The 26,792-nt window shown below is 41.8% G+C and overlaps 1 protein-coding gene across 1 annotated transcript; it reads right to left on the bottom strand.

Annotated features, from left to right (window-relative positions):
- slc6a1a (solute carrier family 6 member 1a) lies at positions 1-24,897 on the bottom strand. The gene is made up of 16 exons (XM_082146012.1): positions 24,805-24,897; positions 24,272-24,431; positions 23,635-23,939; positions 23,365-23,496; positions 22,995-23,095; positions 22,760-22,869; positions 22,523-22,655; positions 22,147-22,281; positions 21,963-22,066; positions 21,453-21,577; positions 21,231-21,343; positions 20,552-20,683; positions 20,369-20,471; positions 4,810-4,910; positions 1,764-1,931; positions 1-1,662 (listed from the first exon to the last, which is right to left on the bottom strand). Exons 3-16 carry the CDS (start codon positions 23,867-23,869, stop codon positions 1,099-1,101), a joined length of 2,256 nt encoding a protein of 751 aa, XP_082002138.1. The 5' UTR covers positions 23,870-23,939; positions 24,272-24,431; positions 24,805-24,897; the 3' UTR covers positions 1-1,098.
- Positions 24,898-26,792: the final 1,895 nt, after the last annotated feature.

Raw genomic sequence — 26,792 nt, 5'->3', positions numbered from 1 at the left:
TATGCTACTTACTTAAAATATGGTATTAACTATTAAGAAATATTTTGTATCCTTTTTCAAAAAGGTATGGCACAATATAGTATAGTGTAAACCATTGTTATCGAGTGGCCAGTTCGTGTGTGCATTTCTGCTTTGTTTTAACGATTCAACATTTTGGCACATGAAGTAACTAATGGTCATGCAAATTGCGACTACATAAATCACAGGCTTAAGGAGCTGATATGCACTCAGGGTCAGAGACATATCTGAGACTTTTTTTTTTTTTCCTGAGGGGACATGTAAACAGGACACTGAATTGACAGCACTCATCAGTAATCTGTAGAATAATCTGCAAAAATGTTCACCCTGTGTTTTGCGGTGTTCTCATTTTCTGTATTTTTGTACCCTGTGCTTTACAAACTACACACTGCCAGGCATAGATTCGTTTTTGCTTTAGTCTATGATTTTGGTCCTTGGTCTCAACATTAAAGTACAAAGCATTCTAAAAATAATTCTAAAAATCACATACAAGTATTTTCTCTTTTTTAGCTCGAAAAAGAAAAAGATAATAACAGTCTCTCTCAACAAAGATATTCAACAACATATAATGGGTCATCCAAGGGCTCTACCGAATAAAAATTCATTGTGCTTCGGACACAGGGCTTGCTTGATTGCACCTTGGTTTTTCCAAATGACCCACAATACAACATAATCATAATCGTGGACTCCTGCTTTGTCCCAGTGCAACATAGAAACTGTTTATACCTTACATAAATAGCTTATGCATTGCAAAACAATGCACTGTCCTTAAATCTAACTCACAGTATAACCTTAGTAGAGACAAATTCACATAATACATAGTTTAATTCATTTTTTTTTAACACTGACACTCGTTGCTTCACATTTGGAAAGCTTACAGAGTTTGTGTTTGTGTGTAAGTTTTTCAAATGCAAGTGTTTTTTGTTTGTTTGTGTTTTTTATTATTTTCTGTCACATTTTCTGTTTAGTTTGATTATTTATGACCCCTGGAGGTAGATGATTCTATTACTGTATAAACATGGAAGTTTTCTGTGCTGTTAATCTTTGATTGCTCTCTGCTGGGGTTCACCTCTACTGCTTTTAGACATTGGCATCGCTACCAGGGTTAGTTGGAGATGAACTATCAGCCTGCACCTGCGGCTGTGACAGAGGCTGTGACTGAGGCGGAGGCTGAGATGGAGGCTGTGACTGAGGCGGAGGCTGAGACTGAGGCGGAGGCTGAGATGGAGGCTGTGACTGAGGCGGAGGCTGAGATGGAGGCTGTGACTGAGGCGGAGGATGAGACTGAGGCGGAGGCTGAGACTGCGGCTGAGACTGCGGCTGAGACTGAGACGGAGGCTGAGACGGAGGCTGCGGCTCTGGCTGCGGTGATTGCGGTTGCTGCTGTGCCTGGTCCGGTTGTTGCGGTGATTGCGGTTGTTGCGGTGATTGTGGTTGCTGTGGTGATTGCGGTTGCTGTGGTGATTGTGGTTGCTGTGGTGCTTGTGGTTGTTGCGGTGATTGGGGTTGCTGCTGTGCCTGGTCCGGTTGCTGCGGTTGCGGTGATTGCTCAAGCAGCTGTGGCGGTGACTGAACCTGCTGTTGCTCTGGCCCATTCTCCTGAGCACGCCTCACAGCTGGAGGCTGCAGCATTATCCTGATCCGCTAAAATAAGGCCCCAGAACCAGCACCAGTAAGCAAAGATATACCATGTAATGCCTGTGTTATCTTTGTTCATTATTTTATACGTAAATGAAAACAGTTACCTCTTTGTATGTCCCCTTCAGGGTGAGGAACATGTAGACCATATAACCAGGAATGAGAACCATAGAGGATAAAGCCATGAGCCAGCCCACTCCTTGCCCCCATTTAGGGAACACATAGTTGTTCAATTTAAGAGGAACCATTTGCACCGCGCTGAAGATGAACACACCCTGCAGGAAAGCTCTGTTTAAAAATACTGCAGTTTTCACACAGTTACTGCACACCATAATCTGTAACGATTCTTACTTTTATAGTGAAGACTACAAGACTTTAGAAACATGGTGCCACTTTATATTAGGTGTCTTTAACTACTAAGTACTTGCATCAAAAAAATAAGTACAATGTACAATGCTATTGAGGTGGGATACGGGTAAGGTCAGGGGCAGGTTTGCTGGTATGGGTAGATTTAAGGGTGGGTTAAAGTGTAGGGGAAGGTCAGCAGTATAATCGTCATTACAAAAATGTATTACAGCTGTAATTACACTGGATACCCAATAAACTGAGTCAATAGGACAAATAATGGTGTAGTAAAATGAACACTGTAAATAAACCCTTAAGATTTTGTTCTATTATAAATATTATTGCAAATTTAGGTTCGTGTTAGGTATCAAGCTGTAAACAACATTTATATTTACCATAAACCACCATCGATCATGTTTGTGTCACATGCAGGTTGAAGCAGAGAGGATGCAGAATCTATATGCAGCAGGCTTTTATTGAACAAACTCAAATGAACCAAAACACTCAGAACAGCTCAGGCACAGAACAACCAACATATAATACGGACAACGACAGACAACTAGACAGGACTAAACACAGGGACTAAATACACAGGGACTAAATCAAGGAAATAAGACACAGCTGACATGACTAACAATGCACAGGTGAACATGATACTGAATCAAAGAGACACACTGGGAAAACTGGGTCAAATTAACAAGCAAACATGAACTAACAGGCAAACATGAACTAACAAACACTAAACATGACAGAACACAACCCCTCCCACAAGGCACGGCCTTGTGCCATATTACATCAACAGGTGGGAGGGAGGGTGGGGGCTCTGGAGGCTGACGGGGGTGTGGCTTACTCAGAGCAGGAAGCCTCCAGGGCGGAGCCAGCAACTCGGGAGAACAGGGCGAAGCTGGCAACTCGGAGAACAGGGCGGAGTCGGCAACTCGGGAGAACAGGGCGAAGCCGGCAGCTCGGGAGAACAGGGCGGAGCCGGCAACTCGGGAGAACAGGGCGGAGCCGGCAGCTCGGGAGAACAGGGCGGAGCCGGCAACTCGGGAGAACAGGGCGAAGCCGGCAGCTCGGGAGAACAGGGCGGAGCCGGCAACTCGGGAGAAAAGGGCGGAGCCGGCAGCTCGGGAGAACAGGGCGCAGCCGGCAACTCGGGAGAAAAGGGCAGAGCCGGCAGCTCGGGAGAACAAGGCGGAGCCGGCAACTCGGGAGACCTGAGATAATCCGCCTTCGTGGCCTTGCCCAGGGACCCAGGCCCGACCACTATGGCAGTGGTCATATAGGCCCCCCAAATTTCTTGGGGGGAGCTAGGCGTTTGTAGGCAAAGAGGGATTATGGGGTGAGCTCGGGGACTGGAGTCGTCTCTGGATGGGGATGGGGATACCCGTACCATCTTGCTGGAGACTCAAGCGCCGTGGCGGCCATCTTGGCAGAGGGCTCAGGCGTGGTGGCGGCCATCTTGACCGAGAGCTCAGGCGTGGCGGTGGCCATGAGGGAACGAGACTCTGGAGCTGGCTGTTTTCTGGATCGGGGGTACATGTCTTCCAGACACTTGAGAATGGCCTCCCTCCAGGGAAGCCCTCGGGTGTCTGGAAGTTCAATTGGGTGGTAGTAGTTGGCCCCGATCCAATATAGTGTTCTGAGGGTTTCGTCATCATAGGGGGAGAGAATGGCAAGATGGCAGAACTTCACAGAGTATTCCCCAAAGTTGAGACCCTTCTGGGCCAAAGCAGTGAAGATCCATATTTTAAAAGTCTGTCGTTTTATCACATGCAGGCTGAAGCAGAGAGGATGCAGGATCTATATGCAGCAGGCTTTTATTGAACAAACTCAAAATAGAGAACCAAAACACTCAGAACAGCTCAGGCACAGAACAACCAACATATAATACGAACAACGACAGACAACTAGACAGGACTAAACACATGGACTAAATCAAGGAAACAAGACACAGCTGACATGACTAATGATGCACAGGTGAACAGGATACTGAATCAAAGAGACACACTGGAAAAACTGGGTCAAATTAACAGCCAAACATGAACTAACAAATACTAAACGTGACAGTTTGGAAGTTTGGTCGTTTTGACCAACTGACTAATGCAAGACAACTAATTTTGAACTGAATTGAGCTGGACAGTGAATAACCTTGCAGCATCTGTACTGTTATTGAACTGAATTGCATCAACATTGAACTGACTTGAGCTGAATAATGACACTGTTGCATTTAGTAGAGCTGCTTATAGCTATATTGAACTAAATTGAACTTATATAATTGACGTAATTTGCAACATTAACAGTATTATTTTCCTGCTTATTAATGTGAAGCTGCTTTGAAACAATCTGTATATTATAAAGTGCTCTATAAATAAATGTGACTTGACTAACTTTAACTTTGTCTTACAGTAATTTTCCAGACATAACTATATATATATATATGTACTTTTATACAGTATACTCTACTTTTATCCATTTCTTTTAATGTTTGTCACAAAAATGGCAAGAGCTTTTAGAAAATGTTATATTACATTTTACATTTACATTTAGTCATTTAGCAGACGCTTTTATCCAAAGCGACTTACAAATTGGGACTAAATTAAGCAAGTCATCGTGAAGAGGCAAAAACAACGCAAGAAGTGCTCAAAATACGAAGTTCAGGCATTATTCAGAGTAGCATAAGCCTGATAAGCGAGAATTTACAGGAAAAGATTGTTTTAATTTTTTTACATTTTTTTTTTTATGAGGTTAAGTGCTCACTTGATATCACATTAAATCACATTAAAAAGAATAAAGTAGGTTACTTACAGCAACAATTAGAGGGGTGAAGAAAACCCAGCACAGTTTCCACCATATGCAAGGCTTGTATCCAATCATTTCCTGGATGTTATCATAAAACTTGTTCACACCTGAAAAAACATAACATTTAATAGGGATTAGATCAATTCACTGCAACTATATTGCAGCAACTGGATTGATGGATAGACTCATAGGCGCCGATTTATGTTTTCCTCCGTGGGTGCTCATGGGCGCACGCCCTTAAAAAAAAAAAAAAAAAAAAAATTCAGAAGTTCTGCATTTCAGAACCTTAGGAAATGGACAGCGGCCGACACTTAAGTGTCGATAAATTTGTTAAATTTGAAAAATACTGTTCGATAGAACTGCTTGGTTTGTTACCACAGTAACAGTTATCTGCCTGCTTCCTCCACGATAAAGTTCCACATTTGCGGCTATCCAACACGAAAATGCATGCAGCAAAGCCTTTCACAACATTGTTTTCTTCAGTTTTGTCGACAACTTTACCATCTCCACTAGCTATTCTTTTCTTCAACTCCTCAGCATCCATCTCGACGACTGCAAGCAGATCGTGCGCGCGGTTATGATGACTTTTTAAAAGTGAAAGTAGGTAGCTCCTAGGAGGGCGTGGACACAAATAAACTGATGTGGATTTTAAATTATTTTATTAACTTGAAATACGGGCATATTTTTGTAGATGTGTTCCTAAAAATGTGGATATATTTTTACGTTTGCATGTGATTGTTTTAACCCGTGTTTAGACCCGTGTTTCCCCCGTGTCCGACCCGAACCGCACCCGTTTGACCAAAATTTGCGGGGGGTTTTCGCAGGACTCACAAGTCCACACAGTAAAAATTTGATTTGTTGACTCACCATTGCGGTTAATTCTTCAGGAGGAACGTGTCTCTGCGTACAGAGCAGGGTCACTAAAGAGGCGTTTTCATCCGAGAAACGCTGTGATTGGTGGATAGGATATGGAGCAGGCGACTGACAGCGACATAACCAATCACAGTGTGACAGACGCCTCACATAGCAGCACCAACTGCAATGATTAATTTTAAATGAATGTAGCCTACTGGCAGTCTGGCACACGTGGGTGCTCTGTATTTTCTGTGGGTGCTCGGTATTTTCCGTGGGTGCTCGAGCCCCGGAGCACCCACGGTATCGGCGCCTATGGATAGACTGGAATACATCCATCTATCAATCCATTCATCTTTATCTGTAGCAGTGCTGAGGATTCAGGGGTAGTCAATACAATCCGAACCAAGACATTTGTTGTGTCCGAAATCGAATACTTGAAACATACAGTGTTGGGCAGTAATGTGTTACTATCAATGGGTTACAGTAATAAGATTACTTTTTGCAGCAACTAGTAGTAACTAGTTTCTAATAAGATTTCAGAAATAATATTACAGTTACAGTCCATAAAATAACTCGTTGCAATGTTATTTTTGTTGCCTCAACACCATCTTCAAAAGTTGTGGCATTACTTTACTCTAGCATTACATGACTTGCCCATCCATATCGCTTTTATCCTGATATACAATATATCCACCTGTTATCAAAAATCTAGAAAACAAAATATTTTCTTACGACCTTACGTGAATTCTTTTGACAACATACATCATGAAATATGATCGTATCTGGGTAACAGGTGAATTATGCTGTTTGTAGCATTTTAGAATCCAAATCATATGACAAATCATAAGCTGTCGTAATCGTGTGTTTATTTGCTTCATGTTTCATGTATAGAAACGTTTCTCTGAGCTAGTATGCACGGAAAACAACTCAAAAGTGTAGTGGAACTTCGTCATAGGAAGAGACAGGACAGTTTATGATGAACACGTAATATGATTGAGATATGAGCAAGCGAATGATCTTCCTCTAAGTCATAACAGCAGATCCCATGAATAGAAATGATGATTCTGTCTAAAGAAATACAAACCCTAACATACACAAAGAGGCACACATACGAAGTCAGAATTTTGAAGAGAAAATGCACAATTACCACTTCTGTGGGGTGTAACTGAAAAGTAATATAATACAAGTAGTTTAACGAATTACTGTTGCCAGAAAGTAATAAGTAAAGTAATAATATTATGAGTGATTAATAAAAAAAATGTAGTTACAAGCTTAACACTGACTATATTATGCGAAAAAACCAGTATGCCGACAAAGTAGTATTTCCGAATACTAGGTGATAAATAATAGGTGAAAAGTCTCTTGGCTGCCACGTCATCAAACGTCGCTGAAGGCCATCTCAATTTGAATGATCTAGGAAGGCAGCCTTTGTTTCGCACCTTTCTTTCGGCCTGTTTTAAAGGATGCATCAAATGTAAATCACCCACAATCCTTTGCAAACATTCCACTTCATGAAAATAAGCTGATGGAAAACAAGTCGGTGCTGAGCTTGTCTGAGTTTATTATTGTAATTTATTATTACTGTTTAGTCCAAGTGTGCAGCACAAGTCCTGAGAAGCGATGTAAGCTAATGGGACGTGAGACAAACTAAACAATCAAATTCCAGTTGTTCTGTAGTAAACTCTACTAACCGATTCAGCAGGAGTGTGGGCAGGGCCTTCATACCGCGGCTCCACTTCACACTCACTACTCTGGCTCAGAGTCTGCGTAATCAGCACAAGATGTCAGCACCATATTGGGACATTGGTGGCTTCACTTTTCTACAATGGAAGAGAGTGAAGGTGCGTAGTCCAACTATTTTTACAGTCTATTGTTTAGTCATTCATTAGTTGCCATGGTCCCTAATTAGTCCACACCTGTTCCCTGTTCTGTTTATTACCTTCCTCTGTGTATTCAGCCTTCAGTCTTCCTCAGTTCTCTGTCTTGTGTTAAAGGGTTAGTTCACCCAAAAAAGAAAATTCTGTAATTAATTACTTGCCCTCAAGTCATGTAAAACATTCGTTCATCTATGGAACACAAAGTAAGCTATTTTGATTAAATCCGAGAGCTTTCTGATCCCTCCAGAGACAGCAAAGTCTTTGCAACTTTCAAGGCCCAGAAAGGTAGTAAAGACATCGTTTAAATAGTCCATGTGACTACAGTGGTTCAACTTTAATGAAGTGACGAGAATACTTTCTGTTCACAAAAAAGCCCCAAAATAATGACTTTATTCAACAATTTCTTGTCTTCTTTGTCAGATCTCCTACGCTATTCACATAGTTAACACAGTACAGCACTTCCGGGTTCTACGTCAGAACGCTGGCTCAGTATTGGCCGGCTCCTGCATCAGCATCACACACATGTGTTGTTGTGCTTATGTGAACAGCGTCGGCCAATAATTAGCTGACATTCTGGCGTAAAACTCGGAAGCGCTGTACTGTGTTTACTACGCAAAGAGCGTAGGAGATCTGACACAGAAGAGAAGAAATTGTTGAATAAAGAATTTTCATTTTTGGGTGAACTAACACTTTAACGTTTATGGATAGTTGTGTTTGAGTTATCTCCATGTTTAATAAAAATAGTATATCAAGCATCACGCATCTTCCTTGTGGATTAAGCTACAGTAACCCCATTATAGAACCCTTTTAAAGGGGTCATGACATGAGAAACCAAATTTGCCTTGATCTTTTGGTATATAAGAGGTCTTTGTACCATTAAAACTTCCAACAAGTTTCATAGCTTAAGACGTCCTCCCCTTTTACAGTTCTAATTACAGCTCGTTGGTGATCCATGGTAAGAAGTGACGTCACGGTACGAAGTGACGTACCAGTCGTCTGCATATGACCGCCTCCAGTGCAAGACAACTACGCCTCATTTCGCATCATCACATCGTTGTCACGCCACAGGTGTTCAGTCGACGTGCAGCGAGTGGGTCTGTTTACAAGAAGATCGCAACGCCACGCAGATGTGCTGTTCCTGGCTGTGGACAAACAAAATGTTTGAATACGCTGCCGAACGATCCAGACGTCAGGGAAAAATGGATGCAGTTTATTTTTTGCGGACGTCCCAGTCACGGCAGTGTTTATTTAAGCTTGTGTTCTCTACATTTCAAGGATGACTGTTTTTTTAGAACAAATCGCAGTATGATGCTGGCTTTGCCAGAAAACTTTTGCTTAAAGATCAGGCCGTGCCGACTATTCTGGGCCCAACAACGACGCCACAAACTGTAAGTAATGTATTTCATCTTAAAACTACTTCTAGCCAATGACGTTAGCCACTCATAACAGTGGGTGTTAACACTGAACTCTTAAAGGGGAAACACCCCCAAAACAGACTGTTTGAATCAGAGGATGAGAAACAGGGTGGGAAAAGGACATAAATCACTAGAATGTAAAGTTTTTTGTCCAAAAAACTAAAGTAATACTATAATTTCACCTAAGGGAACATAATAAAACCAAAACAAAAACCATGTCATGACCCCTTTAAAAGGGACACTTTTGTACCTTATTTAACTCTAGAGGCTGCATATTAATACTGTACCTTAAAGATACATATTAGTGCCTAAATGGTACATGTCAGTACCTTCTGAAAGGGTCCCACCCTAGTGACAGCTTTAAAAAAAAAAATGATAGTGTAAAAAAAAAAGCAAAAATAACTTTCATAGCGGCCAATCAGAGCAGCATGTCATAAACTATGATGATCTTTCACTCTTTTTAGGTCCTAATGTAGAGACATTGACATATCTCAGGTAGGTTTGTTTGGTCAAGTCCCGTTAGCAAAATAGTAAATGTCGGATGAGCTGACAATGGCCAAATTGTCAGATCTGAAGAAGGTTGACAAACTTAACGTGAACGTGAAAATAGAGCCACCAGCCACCATAGTCACATGTTTGCTGGGAGCCAGAGCGCCTGACATCCAAAGCAAATTTAAAAGTGCTGGCTAATGGTAATCGTAAATTCTCTAGGATTATTATTCACGTCGGCACTAATGATGTATGACAGTCGGAGATCACTAAAATTAACATTAAAGAGGTGTGTGAACTCGCAAGTACGATGTCAGGCACTGTAATTTGCTCTGGCCCCCTTCCTGTTTGCAGGAGTGATGAGATACTTAGTAGACTGTCCTCACTCAATGGCTAGCTGTATAAGTGGTGTCCGCAAAATAATATAGAATTCATAGACAATTGGAAAAGTTTTTGGGGCAGACCTGACCTGTTGAAAAGAGATGGTATTCATCCCTCCTGGGATGGTGCTCCTCTTCTCTCTAGTAATATGGCACATAGTTTTTTTTTTTTTTTTTTTTCTCCCGAGATTCCATAGTCCTAACGTGGCCGTAGGTTATATGGAACCATGGGTGCTGAACGGAAATTGCCTTCACATACGAACTCCACGATCTTTCTCCACCCCTTCCTGTCCTGAGCCGCATTCTTGTTGGCATAATCGGGTGAAATACCATACGCTGCTAGTTCCATCTCCACTTGTTTGATCCACGTCTTTTTAGGTGCGTTTCTTAATACTTTCCAGCCGTCAGGCCTGGTTCGCCATAGGGTGCGGTATGGGAGACGGTGCTCATCCATCCTGCAAACATGTCCAAACCATCGGAGGCGGGCACGTTTGATCAAGACGTTGATTTCCAGTTGGTGAGAACAGCGACGGCGGACTTCCTCGTTCGGGATCTTGTCGAGGAGTGTGACTCCAAGAATCCGGCGAAGGCAGCGCATTTGGAATACCTCCAGTCTTCTCACGTCTGCCTCTAAGAGTACCCAAGTTTCCGCTCCATATAGGAGAATTGGTAGGATCAGAGTGCGATATAGACGGACCTTCGTTGCTGTTGTTAAAGTCTTCTTCTTCCAGATGCACCAGGAAGTCGAACCAAAGGCCGAAGTTGCAGATCCGATTCGGTGGGTAATGTCGACTGATGCTGCGATCTTATTACCTTGAATGGTCGACCCCAGATATTTGAATGTCTCGACTTGTTCTAGCTGGATCCCATTGAGGTATACAGCTGCCGGATAGTTGTCTGATGTCATAACAACTGTTTTGGCAGCATTGATATTAAGCCCGAATCTTGTAGCTTCTTCGACGATATCCTGGATAATTGTGGAGGCTTCGGCATCATCATCGGTGAGAAAAACACTATCGTCAGCATACATCAGGTCAGTGGCATATTCGGCGAACCCGGCTCCAAATCTCACTCCGCGTCGTCCAAAGAAGACCCGCCTCATGATGCAGTCCACGACAACATTGAACAGGCTGGGGGAGAGAATGCATCCCTGTCTAACTCCCGAATTCACTTTAAAGTCGCTTGTCACTCCTCCTTGAACTCGTACATGGCTGGTCGACCCCTCATAGGTGTTCTGGAGGAGGCGTATGATCTTTGGGGGGTACCCTTCCGCTCGTAGTGTGTTCCATAAGGCTGGGCGGTGCACGCTGTCGAAGGCTGCAGAGAAATCAATGAAAACCAACACTGTTCTTTTGCCACATCGGATCCTCTCTTCTAGAAGTTGGCGAAGGGAGAAGATCTGATCGCAACAACTGCGATCTGGCCAGAATCCCGTTTGTTCTTCTCTAGCCGCTTCCTCGCGGCGTTTGAGCATCCGCCGGTGAATGATCTTCATGAACACCTTACCAATGATCGACAGGAGACTGATGCCACGATAGTTTTTACACTCAGACTTGTCCCCTTTCTTGAAAGTCGGGATGATGGTCGCCCGTTTCCAAGCAGTAGGAATAACTTCAGTCCTCCATATCAGTCCTAGCAACATGTGTAGGCGGCCTTCCAGAACTTCTCTTCCATGTTTCAAGGCCTCTGCCACTACGCTATCCACTCCAGGAGCCTTGTTGTTCTTTAATGATTTAATGGCAACTCGTAGTTCAGGTAAGGAGGGTTCTAGGTCGTCCACATAGGTGCTCAGGTCCTCAACTGGGTCTGGATCTGCCGTCGGACCTTGAAGAGCAGGATGGTTGAGCAGGTCTTGGAAATACTCCTTCCATCGGTTTAGGCGTTCCTCATTTGATCTTAGGAATTTCCCCGTCGAGTCCTTGATATTATTGACCAGTGGCTTGTTCTTCCCTGCTAAACGCCGGATGGTTGAATATAAGGTACGGAATTCTTTGCGGTTAGCTGCTGTTTCCATTTCCTCAGCAAGTTCCTCCCAATAGGCGGCACATTCCTTCTTTAGCCTCTTTCGTATGATCTTATGAAGGCGACGATATTCATCCTGGTTAGCCAGCTTATTCTTCTTTCATTGTTCAATGAGGGCCAATGTTTCCCCAGTGATCCAAGGCTTGGATCTACGCTTCGATGGTGGGCACACTGTCGATGTACAATCGGAGATCGATTCGGTAAGCTCATTCATGGCCCTGTCCACTGACGTTTCTGGATCACCATTTTCATCTGCAATAGAGATGGCGTTGAAGCGGTGGCACATGGCACATAGTCTTAAGGCCCGTACACACCGGTACGAATTTCGCGCGCGATATTCGCCGACGTTTAATGCCTCCTGACTAAACAAAGGGCGCCAATGTGAGTGTGCACACCGACGCGAAAAACGCCACGCGTGAAAGTGTAGTTTTTTTTTAAACGCCTCGGGTTCGGTTTTTTGGTTTGGTCAAAAACTATCCGACCAATGAGATTGGCGCTTTTGCTCACGTGTCTGGAGCTTCTGAAGTTACAGTAAAACACAACTTGGGGGCGCTCAAACACAAAACGGTCTTGCCGAGCACACATACGTAACAGCGAAGAAGATATACGCCAAGTAGCGTCTACACTGCCCATAGACAGACACTGCCGGGAAGAAATGACGAGGAAGATGCAAGGCAAGATGAATGTAGAGCTGCTGGTCTCGTTGGTGTCGGAATAAAGAACTATATGACAAACGCGACAGCGACTACAAAAATCTTGTTAAAAGAGAACTGTTATGGAGTGGTATTGCAGAGTATAGACTGTTATGGAGTGGTATTGCAGAGTATAGACTGTTATGGAGTGGTATTGTATTTCTGTTTTACATTAAGCGCCATCTAATGTCAGGGAATGAATTTGCATGTTCACTCGGCTCATCGTCAGCGAAAATCGCTTGGGTGTGAACACAAAAAACGCGTTGAAAAACGCTGGCGAATAACGCGCGCCGATATTCGTCCCGGTGTGTATGGGCCTTTAGAGCTCAAACATGACAATCTGGGGCTCAGGTCAGGAAGCAGACAGACTGGCTAAACCGACCGTCTGCTAGCTGTCTCACGTCACCAAGGTCAGATAAATCCCATCACATAGAGACTCTTTCACCTAAATGTCATCATATAGAGACTGTGTCTGTGCCCCGAATTTGGAAATACAAAAAACATCCAAACCCATCTAAGGGTACAAATTTAATTGATGTTCAACAAATAAAAAATAGCTATAATACAGATGAATAAATGATAAAGCTTGGATTGCTGAATATTAGATCCTTTACTTCAAAAGCACTTATTGTTAATGATATGATTACAGACTATAACCTAGATGTGCTGTGTTTGACAGAAACCTGGCTAAAACCAAACGATTACATTACTTTAAATGAGTCCAACCCCACAAGATTACAGTTATAAACATGAACCTCGTCTGAAAGGCAAAGGGGGAGGTGGTGTTGCTGTAATTTATAGTCATATCTTCAGAATAACTAAGAAGTCTAGTTTCAAATATAATTCTTTTGAAGTGTTGGTGCTTAATATAGCAATATATAGTGTAAACGATAAATCACGTTTGAGATTTGTGCTGGCTACTGTATACAGGCCACCAGGGCACCATACAGACTTTATCAAAGAATTTGCTGATTTTCTATCAGAGTTAGTACTGGCTGCAGATAAAGTCATAATTGTTGGTGATTTTAATATACATGTAGATAAGGAAAAAGATGCATTGGGATTGGCATTTAAAGACATTCTGAACTCTATTGGAGTTAGACAACACGTCTACTCATTGTCGTAATCATACTCTAGAATCTAATATTATCACATGCATATGTGATAATATAATAGAATACAATTAGTCCGTCGTTAATTGACGAATCTCCGAAAGATTTTATGATCAGGAATAATCAAGCATTATTCGCAGAACCATGTTTATCCAATTTGGCGGGTTGGTCGGAAAGAAAAACACAATTAGATCCGTTTCCTCGCGACGGCTCATTTATAGATGAAGATATGCGTAAAGCAAAAGATGTGGTCTTTGGGAATTGGGGATATCCAAATTGGGATTTTGATTATATGAAAGAATCTTATAAGACTTGGAAAAAGATGCAATCTTACTGGAACCGCGGTCCAGAAAAAGAAAAAGACAAACATATTTCTCCCATTCCCTCTCAGGCAGATCAGCCTGGGTGGAAAAAAGTCTTTCTCTCAATTCAATCTCACAGCCTGAGAAGGAAAAAAGCCTCTCACAGCCTGAAAATGTAAGGCGCCCCTCCCTCCGAGGTATGAGAGTGTTCAAATGTCTGCCGTCTCGGAACCCATAAAAAATAGGTTGTACCCTGACCTGAAGACCTCGACTGCATTTCCCTTTGTGGAACCTTCAGACGGATTTAAAATCCGTAGTAATAGCAATTTGTAAAGAATTACCGGATCCAGCTAGATCTCCGCATCATTATGTGTCGGTGTTGAAGCGGTTAACAGCGTACAGCCAACTGACTGGGCGAGATTACAGTTTCATTTTGACTAAAACATTGCCTGCCGATATCACAGAGGAGGAACTAATTGAAGTTCTAATTAAAAGTTCTAGAACTAATTGGTTGACCTTTTAGACCCAGTTAACGATGCACCGCCCGCCCGTAGCATTGTGTTAAAAGATTCGGAACCTGTTGATCTGTCTAAACCTTTTTCACTTGGACCTAAGGTGACAGATTATGATGATGATAAAGACTGGATAATGGGCCAGCTCAGGTAAAAAAAAAAAAAAATTCAAACAATTAACTGCATTTTTACTGAAGCTGTCTTTAGCTAAACAAGACATTTAGCATGCAGCAAATACTAAACAGAAAGTGGGTGAAAGTTCCGTTGCATTTTTTTATAGATTTAAACATGCTTGGATCGAGGAGTCAGCAATTCCTGTTGATGACAATTGTCTGCTGTTTGTGAACACATTTTTAAATAACATGCTTAACAAGACTGCACAATTGATCTGTTTAACTACAACAAACATCAGTAATATATCTGTTGATGAATTGGGCCGACGCTTGCGTGAACTTTAATGCCTCCAAAGGAAAAGTTCCAGCATTGCTTCAAGTTAATGCCGCCATCCAAAATCGCCCGTCAACCAATGTCAGAAAGGCCATAAAATGTTTTGTTTTTTCTGTGGCAGATTAGGACATACTGAGCGTTTTTGTAGCAAAAAAGCTGTGAGACTTCAGCAGACAAATGAGAATCAGATGTTTAGGCCAAAACCCCCTCCCCTTGCTTTCTTCCACCCAAAGGCAGAGGTCTTGTTATCTGACTGAATGGGGGTCACAATGAAGCAGCCCACAGAGTTCTGAGCCCTTTTCTGAAAATGTTTCACTGATTTACATAAGTTATCCGAATGAGTCAACTGTTTTGCCATTTATTGAGTTAAATGTTGATCGTAAACCATTTTTCTAGTCGACAGCGGTGCCTCAATCTCATCGTTGTCTTCCCATGACTACGAGGGCTCAATCACGGGGAAAAAGATCAACTCTGTGGGAATTAACAACGTCCCTGTGAAATGACACCATCTTTACCGGTTACTTCCAATGATGTCCCATCGTTGTTCAAAATGCACGTACATCAAAATTCTCCATTCTGCCTGTTAGGTAGAGATTTGATGCATAAATTGGGTGTTAAACTTGCTTTTGACACTGACTCTCTGCAACTCATGTTTCCTGCAGCCTTTTCCCTCACGACCGACACAGGAAGTGCTCTCTTCGAGGAGGTGCCTGCAACTGAGCTCAGACAGGACATAGCTGATGTCAATCCCAAGTTGTGGGCGGCCCATAAGGATGAAGTAGGACTCATTGATGTAAAGCCATACATGGCCAATTTGACAACAAATAGGCCTGTGTTTCAAAAGCAATATCCACTTTCAAAGGAAAAATAGGAGGGAGTTCGAACCCTCATTGATCAATTACTGGATCAAGGCATTCTGGTTCGCACTCATTCACCTTATATCACACCAATCAATCCAATTGAGAAAGCAAATGGTTCTTGCCGTTTAACGCAGGACCTGAGAAAAATGTATGATTTGATAAAACCACTTGCTCCTATTGTACCAGATGTACAAACTATAATAAATTCTATCCCTTCAGAACATGCATTCTTTTCTGTCATTGATTTAAGCTCCGCCTTCTTCACTATTCCTGTGAATTGCCAAACTCAGTCGCTTTTTGCATTTTGTTTTCAGAATTATCAATACATATGGACGAGACTCCCACAAGGGTTCAGAGATTCTCCGGCTGTTTTCTCCGCTATAGTGCAAGCAACGCTGAAAGATGTCAAACTCCCCCCAGACCCCTGCCTGCTCCAATACGCTGATGACATTCTAGTCACTGGGGCCTCTGAGGACATGTGTGCTGCTGCTTCTACAATTGTCTGCAACATTCTAGCAGAGGCTGGTTTCAAGGCATCTAAAGAGAAACTTCAGTGGGTGCAGAGGAAAGTCAATTACCTCGGACATGAACTGTCACAAGGCCAAGTTCGTCTGTCTGCTGACAGGGTCAAAGCCATCGCTACGTTCAAGCATCCATCAACACGGAAGCAAATGCATAGCTTTCTGGGACTGGTCAATTACTGTCGATTATGGGTGCCTAATAGCTCCATGTATGACAAAATCCTGCGAGAAGCTACGCTGGATGATAAAGAGGACATTACATGGACAACTGAGATGGATCAAGCATTCAGACATTTGAAATCCTCCCTCTTAAGGCCTCCTCCCCTTGGCCTTCCTTGTTACACGCACGAGTTTCACCTGTACGTGCATGAAGGTGGAGGCACAGCCGCTCGGTCCTGGCCCAAGAGCATGGGGGCACCTTTCGTCCAATAGCTTATTTGTCTAAAACCCTTGATTCAGTGGCTAGGGGACTCCCTGCCTGTTTGCATGCAGTGGCTGCTACAGAGATCATGGTACAGGATGCTGAAAAGGTTGTTTTATTGCATCCATTCACAGTTCACAATTCTCACCAGGTAGGAGCCATTATGCATAACATTTCTACTGTTTCTACTGCCCAACGCCGTTCAGGCTATGAGGCTATATTGTTAGCTACTGCTAATTTAACGTTGAAAGTAACTTCTGTTATTCATGGCCCTACTGTACATTTGCACAGGTTGCTGACACAAGGTGAATTTCAGAGTGATAACCACGACTGCCTGACCAGGATCCAAACTTCGTCTTCCTGCAGGCCAGATGAGTCTACATCTGTCCTGGAGGAGGGGAAGCATTGGTATATCGATGGATCCTGTTTCAAACTTGTGTGGTTATGCTATTGTTGAATTACCTGATCGTGTAATCGAGGTGTATTCTTTGCCATATAAATCAGCACAAGTTGCAGACTTAATTGCTCTAACGAGAGCTTGTCAATTGGCAAAAGGTCAGTGCATCAATATATACACTGACTCTAAATATGCATACGGTGTAGTCCATGACTTTGCTAAATTGTGGGAGGAAAGAAATGTCAAAACCTCAGACGGAAAACCAATTTCACACCATAACATTGTGGCCGAGCTCATTAGTGCAGCACAGCAACCATTGAAACTTGCCGTCATTAAAGTAGCTGGTCATAAAACAGGTGAATCGGATGAGGCTAATGGAAACAGACTTGCAGATGAAGTAGCGAAATGGGCAGCAAAAGAAGTGATACTTAGTGATACTTAGTCTGCACATAGACACACTCTGTCAGTTCAAAGCTAGACTAAAAACACATCTCTTTGACCTAGCATACACATAACACATTATAGACTTCTATAATTCAATGTTAGGCTACATAGATTAGGTCAGCCGGAACCGGGAACACTTCCCATAAATCCTGATGTACTCGTTACATCATAAGAAGAATGGCATCTACGCTAATATTAGTCTCTCTGTTTATCCTGAGGTTTACCGCAGTCCGCCGGATCCAGGCCGTATCCAGATCTGATGAAGGACCTGCGCCTGGACACGACGACAGCGCAGTCCTGAAGTGTCATCTAGTCTCTCCCCTGTGAAGGCCTCCCTCCCCTCCCTTTACCTCTGTACAGATAAAGCGTTGTCGTTTTATCTGTACTGAGTCACCACGTGAAGCATACACATACACGTCACGCATGAGTGCGACGTCGGTGTTTGCGCACAGGTTGCGTAGGTTTGCGCAGAGATAACTGATAATTGTTTGCACCTTGGAACATATTTCAGGGTTTGCGTTCTCGAGACACCAGGCACTGTTTTGTGCGGATGAGCGGGCCGGAGCGCGTTGAGTGTTCTCTGTTAGAACGGTGTCATGTTAGCGGCCCCTAAGTTGGTAACTAATGATCTTCGCAATGGAAGTGAATCAATCAATCAAAACTAACTTCAGCTGGACAATAACTTTATTCTAGAGCTGCTATAAAGCCTAAACAATCTCTGTTACTGTAATTTCCTATTATCACTGTAAAGCTGCTTTGAAACAATTCATATTGTTAAAAGCGCTGTATAAATGAAGGTGACTTGACTTGACTTGACAAGGAAAATTGTGCATTCGCAAAAGATTGTAAGACATTCTTACCAAAAGAAGCACCAAACCTACAGCATCCACCAAACCGAGATGGTGGCGATTGTTAAGAGTGCTAACAATAAGCAGCACTATAAATCATCAAAGCAAATGTATTTTGAGCAAAATTACCAATTAAACAGTGAAGTAAAAAAAAAAAAACTTAACGAGACGAGAGAATCATATTGAGAATCTAGATGTAATACAGTCCTGTGGAGTCTGCGGACCCTCAGCTCAGTGGAAAACTGTTGAGTGGACAACAAAGATTTAAATTTGAGTTCCTCTGATCAAGAGCAAAGACATGGAAATGTCATTCAACCAAAAAAAAAAAAAAAAAAACGTGTGATAGGATGGTTGTAAAGGGGTCAAAATTGTGAAGGCTTCATTGTATATCAGACATGTTACTCTCAAAGATGAGGAGCTAATACAATTTCCCAGGCAGCTGCTGATTGATAGATTGGATTAATGGGAAAAATGCCAGGAAGATCCATGGAAAAATAGGCCCCTCCCTGAAATGTCAAACTAGCAGACAGCAAAGGAGGCAAAGACTGAGAAATCCTACCAATGGCCTTAGTTGAGGACAGAGGGAAAGCAAAAGCACTAATGATGGCAATAGACATATCGGAGGACATATACAGAGTTAACAATGTCAGTAACTCAAGGTACAGAGACTTGAAGAAAGCTCATGAGACTAGTCAGCACCTGCAGGCAGAAGCATCAAACACTAATTCATAACCAAGTAATGGCAAGAAACTGGCAGAAAAAAGGAAGTGGGGATGTAGCAATACCAAATGACAGGAAAAAAGAGCTTGAGAAATAGAAGCTATAGACAAACCAAGGCCAATGTAGTGCTGAAGGAGAGGGACTAAATGAATGAATGACAAATCAATTTCAATGAATGACAAGTCAATATCAATGAAAACGACAATCTTAAGCAATATTTTTGTCATCCTTGTCACAACTTTGAATTTATGATGGTTACCAACTTCAGTTTGTAATTCAATTTTGTTTCCTTACATACAGTAGGTAGTCAACCAGGACGCCAGCCACCGCGGCAAAACCACCGCGGTAAAAACAAACCAGTCGCATTTCAAAGTCATTCGCGAAATGACCGCCAGATGGCACAAAGGGATATTGTGCAAAACTGCAGCAATTGCCGCATTTTGAAATGTAAGTGGGGTTAATGTCAATTAACAGTAAGGATGAAATACTACAACTATGGTAAACAGAATAGAACATTTTTTAGACGAGAAAAATAAAATAAAAAGTTAAAAATAGAGACGACAATAATATAGCCTATATTTCATATTGTAGCCGTCGGTGGGCAACAGAAGCCTATTCCCCGGGGGAGCAGCGCCATAACCAAAAACAAAAACAAATTAATAACAAAAATAATAAACAAAAAAAAATTAGGTGCAATGAAGCTGATTATTTTTAGTGTTCTATTGAGGAATGAGACGTCGGCAGATTACGCAATAGAGAGAATAAACTGACACTTTTCAAAGTCTGTGGTTGTAGCGCCTCTTAGCGGTAAAAGTCAGCAAATGCACACCCGCAATTTTACGTCCGCGGGAACGGTGGCGGTAAAAGTATTATTCTGGTTGAGTACCAACTGTACACATTAATTGGCTGGTCTATTCAAAATTCAAGATTTATTGTCATGGTAAAATAAAACTTTGCACACACATTCATACATACATATTTGCACACATAACACGCAATTAACAAAAATATACAATATGCAAATATATACAAAAGTATTTTTTGCAACAGTAATGGCGATGATGTACCGTAATTTTGCATTCAGAGTGGTCCTGTCCCACTGGATGCACTTTTGTCGTGACAGAATTATTGATGACTATTTATGACTGACGACCAAAGCATTTGTGTCCAGTTTTATAATGCTGTACAGTGCAAAGGATGAGCACAATGCAAAACACAGACACAGTGTAACAGGACGGAAAAAGCACTCACCATAGCACCAGGAGATTGAGATGCACTCAAAGAACACCAGGAAGAGCAGACACATCCCACTGGCTGAGTAATAGTCGAAGAGTTTAAACACATAGAGGCCACCCTAACACAGGAAAAACACAAGCGTGTCCTTTAAGTCCCTGTATCCTGCAATCACTCCTCATCATATTCAAGACTGATTACCTGTGTGATATTGGACAGCCCAATGGCGTAGGACACAACGCAAACACATGCAATGAAAATCTCTCTCCTCTTCCTGAGCACCCGTGGGAACTCGTCCACCAGAGCCGTGATGAAGCCCTCCACTGTGCAGAACTGCAGGACAGTGTCAACAATGAGGTTGTTATATTACATTTATATGGCAAACTCTTTTCATGGCTCTTTGTTGTTGCATTCAATAAACCTATGAGCACAGGTGTGTGTGTATTAGCAATTACACTTTCAACATGGCTTATCCAATCAGATTGTAGCTTTTTTATGACAAAAACAAAAAACAAAAAAAACTAACAACAATAAAAACCAACACAACTCATTGACAAAAAAAAAAAAAATATATATATATATATATATTTGTTTATGCCACAGGGTTGGGATTCAGTTTGGTTTTATTTGAACATTGCCACTAAACAATACCAAAACTTCATCTTAAGGGATAAAGAACATCGTTTTAAAATCTTGTAGCCATGAAGGCAGAAATCAGCATCAAAAGATTGTATTGGGCTGAGGGCTAATTAAGTCTTTTAATGCTCCTTATGTTTCCCTGTGTGGCCACCAGGGACACCGCCACTGATATGCTGGAGTACCAAACAGATCCCGTTCACTTCTGTTTCTAGGTCAGAGCTTGAATATGTGCTATTCTCACCTGACTGTCGATTCCCAGCATCAGCAGCATGGAGAAGAAGAGAATAGCCCACAGCGGGGAGACGGGCAACTGCGTCACAGCTTCTGGATAAGCTAAAAACGCCAAACCGGGACCTGTGCAAGCCATGAAAAAATGAAGCATTTCAGTTATCGGAAAGAAATGTCTAGATTTTAACACTACTTCAAAGTGAAATATTGTAAAATATTATGTAAAATCGATTACCGGATGCAGCTACATCAGCTATTGGTCTCTTTGTGACATGTGCCATGAAGCCCACAATAGAGAAGATCACAAATCCAGCAAACATACTAGTGAAGGAATTTATACAGCACACAATGATAGAATCCCTGCAGAAAAAAAGGGGGAAAGGATTCTGTCTTCAAATGTGCTAAAGCATCTATACAACACACCTGACCTGGAAGCTGCACATCAGTTTGGTATTTAAGGAGAAGATGGATTATGTAAACGACATATAGCCAAATCCAGAATCAACTGTTTAATTTGAAATTAATTCTCACTATTCATACAAACTCACTCAAATTCCCTGAAGACAGGGAACATCATGACAGTCAATCACAGTTATAAGGCTGGCTTGTTCACATTTGCAAGCAAACATTATTCACAGCATCAAAAAAGAAATGCTCGAGATAAAATCAAAGTTTAGAGGCCTGAAACAGGGTCAAGTTATACTAGCTGAATTTGAAAAAGATCATGTCACTGCGTCATTCATACCTGTACACATTGTTATTGAAAGGGTTGTAGCTGCCCAGAGCAATAAGGGAGCCTAAACCCAAACCATAGGAGAAGAAAATCTGTGTTGCAGCATCCAGCCAAACCTAAGACGGAAAATCAAGCTATTTATCAGCTAGACTGGGTCTGTAGGATCTCGTTTGAATGATTAAACGTGTGAAATTACCTCAGACTCCTTCAGCTTCTCAAAGTCAGGAGTGATATAGAACAAGATTCCCTCTTTAGCCCCAGGCAGGGACACTCCACGGATGAACAGAATGAACAACATGAAGTACGGGTAGGTGGCAGAGAAGTAAACGACCTGCAAAACATTGATTTCTCTATCAGATATTCCCAACGTGTATTTGTTCAGCATGCAAATGCTTGTAAAAAAAAAAAGAAACTGCAGGAAATATTGTGCATTGCTTTCACGGGACAAGAAACTCATAGATCCACAGTTTATTGCAACCATATGTGCTTTACAATTAATGTAGTGAAATTATTAGAAACTCACTCAAATTCCAGACCGAAGCCCTGAAGACAGACCAACAAAGACATCTCACCTTTCCAGTCCAGCTAACACCTTTCCAGATACAGAAGTACACGAGGACCCAGGCAATGGCCAGTGTTATTGCAAGTGGAGCACGAATTTCACCAGGTTTTTCTAAGCCATCAGTCATTTGATGCACATTGCGTCTGTATAAGCACATCATGCAACACAATTACACTTGACAACAAGACAATTTAATGTACAAAGGTCAAAGAAGGTCATGCACATCGATTTTTTCATCAGATCTTACTCCCAAAACTCCATGACAGCACTGGTGAGATTGGTGGTGTCTACTATGCTGTAGTTTGTATAACATCTGTCTGTGTTCCATGGATTGTTACAAGTTTTCCATGGAAGCTCCTACAAAAAGTAGAACAATGCTTTAAATTTTTTTATTTAATAAATACCCCAGAATAATTACCTAAACATGCCAATATATATATCTATATATATATATGGAAGCACACGTGACGAGGAATGCTTACAGTGGTAAAGGAGTTGTATAAGTAGTAAATGGCCCAGGCAATGATGACAATGTAGTAAATGTTCAGCCAGAATGAGAGAACAGCGGCAGCAAGACCAACACCTGTAGTTATGACAGATTGTGTTATAACTTACATTCAAAGCAGAATGTGAACCACCTGGTCAAAGCCAGCATATACAGTACGGCTTTTATCCAGCATTATAGATGCCTTATTAGATCATTTGTTTTCAAACTGGAAGATCTGCGAGCATCTTAAGAACAACTTACAACACATGACCCATGCATTTAAATCTACTCATCTACTGCATTTACTGAAGGTCTCACACACTTCAAGAAACCAGCTCGTATTTTGCAGAATAGAAATGATATACCTTTGAACATTGGAGCTAGTTTCCAAACCCCAAGGCCGCCAATGGATGTGTACTGTCCAAGAGAGCATTCAAGAAAAAACAGAGGAACTCCCGCAAAAAATAGCGTCAAAAAATAAGGAATCAAGAAAGCCCCTGGAATCAATACAGAAATACATGAAAGCACCAAGTGGGGCTGTGCACAGCAACACAAAGCACACACACACACACACACACACACACACACCCTGGCACAACATCTCAGACTCAGACTCTTGGAGAAGCGTCTCTTACCTCCGCCGTTTTTCCCGCACAGATAAGGAAATCTCCACACGTTCCCCAGGCCGATGGCGTAGCCCACACATGACAGCAGAAAATCAAATTTCCCACCCCAAGTTTCTCTGACTGGAATGTCCTTCTTCTTCTTCTCTGGTTTGGCGTCCTCAGATTTGGGTTTGTCGTTAGTTGTGATCTCGTTGAGTTCCGTCACAACTTGTCCATCGGTGTTTTTGGTGTTGTTTGTCGCCATGTCTCTGATATCAGACAGCAGTAGAGATCCACACAAACCCCCGATCGAACTCGACACAGTTTCGGTTAACCTGAAGACACCGAATCACACGAAATCATTGCTTTTTTCCCCCTGCAAACGCAGTCCGCGGTTTGAATTCGAAGGCGACACACACACACACACACACACACACACACACACACACACACACACACACACTAAGAGATCTGCCGTCTCTGAGACAGAACTGTCTTTCATGACAGTAAATTTAAATATATATTTTTTCGATAGAACGATCTAGCTTCTCAATTATGTTTTTTCGTCTATGTTTTGATGTATTTACTATTGTAATGCATGCACATAAACACACGCTTGAACATTTTCAAATCAGTGAAACATTGCAAATCATTTCCATCTACTTACAGTGAATTGTGACTGTTTTCCAAAGGCAATGTGTCCGTGTGTCATGCAGCGAGGTGTCCGTGGATCGCTCTCTGAGTTGTAAACTTCCAGAGATGAGTGTTGTGTCCATGTAAAGCGGTCCTGCGGGAGCTGTCCACAAGCCACTGGTGCTGAATCCTGTCTGAGATCAGCAGCTACTCAACATTTACAGAGCGTCAATGTCATGTGAAAGTCAACACCCCCCAACGGATACACACACACACACACACACACACACACACACACACACACACACACACACACACACACACACACACATTTTCAGGTCAGGCACGCAAGTCTTTACCTTAATGTGCATATGTTAACATCGTACACAAAGAAAATGATTCTGATCTCAATAGAATATTACCAACATTTTGGAATTTAATGCAAAATTCATGTTTCATTAATTTGTTCACACACATCTGGGGCTGCCACGAGGTACAAATGAACTCATGCATTCATTGCTCATTCTGAAGAAGAATCGCAATCCTCAAACCCAGCCCACTTCATACCAAAATACTGTATATCATCATAAATATGGCAGATGAGGAGCAGAACAGGTGAAGCCACTGACACGGCATCAGGTGAGCAGGGAAATATCGTTCCTCATCTGAAACTGAGGACACTTCAGAGGAAGAAACCCTGGGACACTATCTATTATCGGACGCATAAATGTCCTGGCACACAGCAAAGTCTTGACCAGAAATATGTGGTAAGCATTTTCAACATTTTCAGTCCATCCAGAATATATGTCATGAACTTACTTTTTAGTTCGCTTTTTGATTTATTCTAAAACCATAAAGGACAGAATTGTGAATGTCAGTAAACATTGGTTAATGAAAAGTGAATGAACTCGATGTGGGATTTGGGTCAGAGTGGTATAGATTTCACCTCCTCTCTCGGAGCTTGGCTCAGACTGGAGAACTCAATTGGAAGCAGATGGTGAACCAATGAGGGGTGAACTAACCTACTAATGATACTACATGAAATTTTGTATTTGCACTCCATCTGGCTGCATCTCCCTTCGGTTATGGGCTGAGAAAACATAACATATTTATGCACCTGCTGTGGATGCTTGAGTACTTTTGGCTTGCTGGTGACACCCATGATATTCCCAGACGGACTCATTTAGAGAGAGATATATGTGATCATCATCTTAGTGCTGCCTATCAAGGATCTCCAAAATAATGATTTAAAATGAACTTTAGTGTAGTTTGGAGTCTGTTGTTTTGTGTTTTTATCTGATTTGACCATTGTGTCGACCCGTGATTTGACTTTCTGTGACGTAACCTAATGCAGTCAGGTGTATGCAGTCAAATGAAATCATATCATTTTGGTGTAAAAAAAAAAAAAAAAAAATCCTGGTCATTTGGATGTCATCATACAAAGCATAAAAAACAAATACACTTTCATATTATGTAAATTATAAACCGAAAAATACATTTAAATTGTATGATCTAAAATAACTATTATATCTATTTATTGTTTATCAGACTTGTATATAGATCATCTTAAGTGGATTATTTAGTTATTCTGTAAATTGAGGAAGTCTTCATAGTTTGCACAATTGCAGAAAAAAAGACGAGACAATTGATTTGTTTAACCCATAATGACTTGGGCTTGATTTTGTTCTAATGAAATATGCAAATCCCATTGGCTGTAAGAGAGTGATCCTTCTAGTGTCGCTAGTATCTGAGAATGCTTGTGTTCAGTGTCTCTGACCTGAGTTTGCCAATCTTCACTGATATATAGTCGGTTATAAGTGCAGTGGGATCTCAGTGAACCGGGTTCTGTGTGAGCACTGCAGACCATTCAGGAGGGCTATATAAAAATATACATCCCTCAAAGCAGTATGGGGCATCGAAATCATTTTAAAATTTTGTTCAAGTGTTGCTAGGCAACAGCAAAATGGTCTCAGCCTCCTTGTTATATTGGTGTTTCTGCTGGGGTTTGCTCCCATTGATATAGTCAGGTTTTTTGGTCTCCTTTCATTAGCAAATAGTAAACTTTCATTTTCTGTTTTTGGGAAAAAAAATTGGCTTCAAAATTGCACTCGAGTTACAGAAAGGCCTAAATGTTTAAGCCAGAATTTAATTAGCTTCATCATTTATTCTTCAAACAATTCAAATACTTCCCCCTTCATTGTTAATAAATATCTATGCACATAAACCACATACGGTGTGTTTGCTAACTAGAGATCAATCGTTTTGAATGAATCATTGAAATGCGGACTTCTGTTTTTAAGGGTTCGTCATGCACAGAACACTATGGGCACAGTGTAACAGCGAGCACGTCACAACGTCTGCACTCTCTCCTCACTACACTGTGCTACTAATCTACTGCATTCACCGCAATCACTATGGAAACTGACTTTTGCCACACAGCCGCGACTGGAACAGACATGCAGCAAATGCTGTCAGCAATTGTCCAGTGACGCATGTTTACATGGAGGTCTGAATCAGTGTTTCTTGTACAACAGTTCTAACTACAGCATAAGAAT

Source organism: Leuciscus leuciscus, assembly GCF_965113295.1.
Source record: "Leuciscus leuciscus genome assembly, chromosome: 18".
NCBI classification, from domain to species: domain Eukaryota; kingdom Metazoa; phylum Chordata; class Actinopteri; order Cypriniformes; family Leuciscidae; genus Leuciscus; species Leuciscus leuciscus.
This window is presented reverse-complemented; position numbering and strand designations above follow the sequence as displayed.

Excerpts from the sequence above, each read along its gene's own strand:
- slc6a1a (XM_082146012.1), bottom strand. The coding sequence starts at position 23,869 with ATGGCGACAAACAACACCAAAAACACCGATGGACAAGTTGTGACGGAA. Across the intron at positions 23,497-23,634 it reads GTGCGGGAAAAACGGCGGAG|GGGCTTTCTTGATTCCTTAT; the intron begins GTAAGAGACGCT and ends TATTGATTCCAG. Across the intron at positions 20,472-20,551 it reads GGCTGTCCAATATCACACAG|GGTGGCCTCTATGTGTTTAA; the intron begins GTAATCAGTCTT and ends TTCCTGTGTTAG.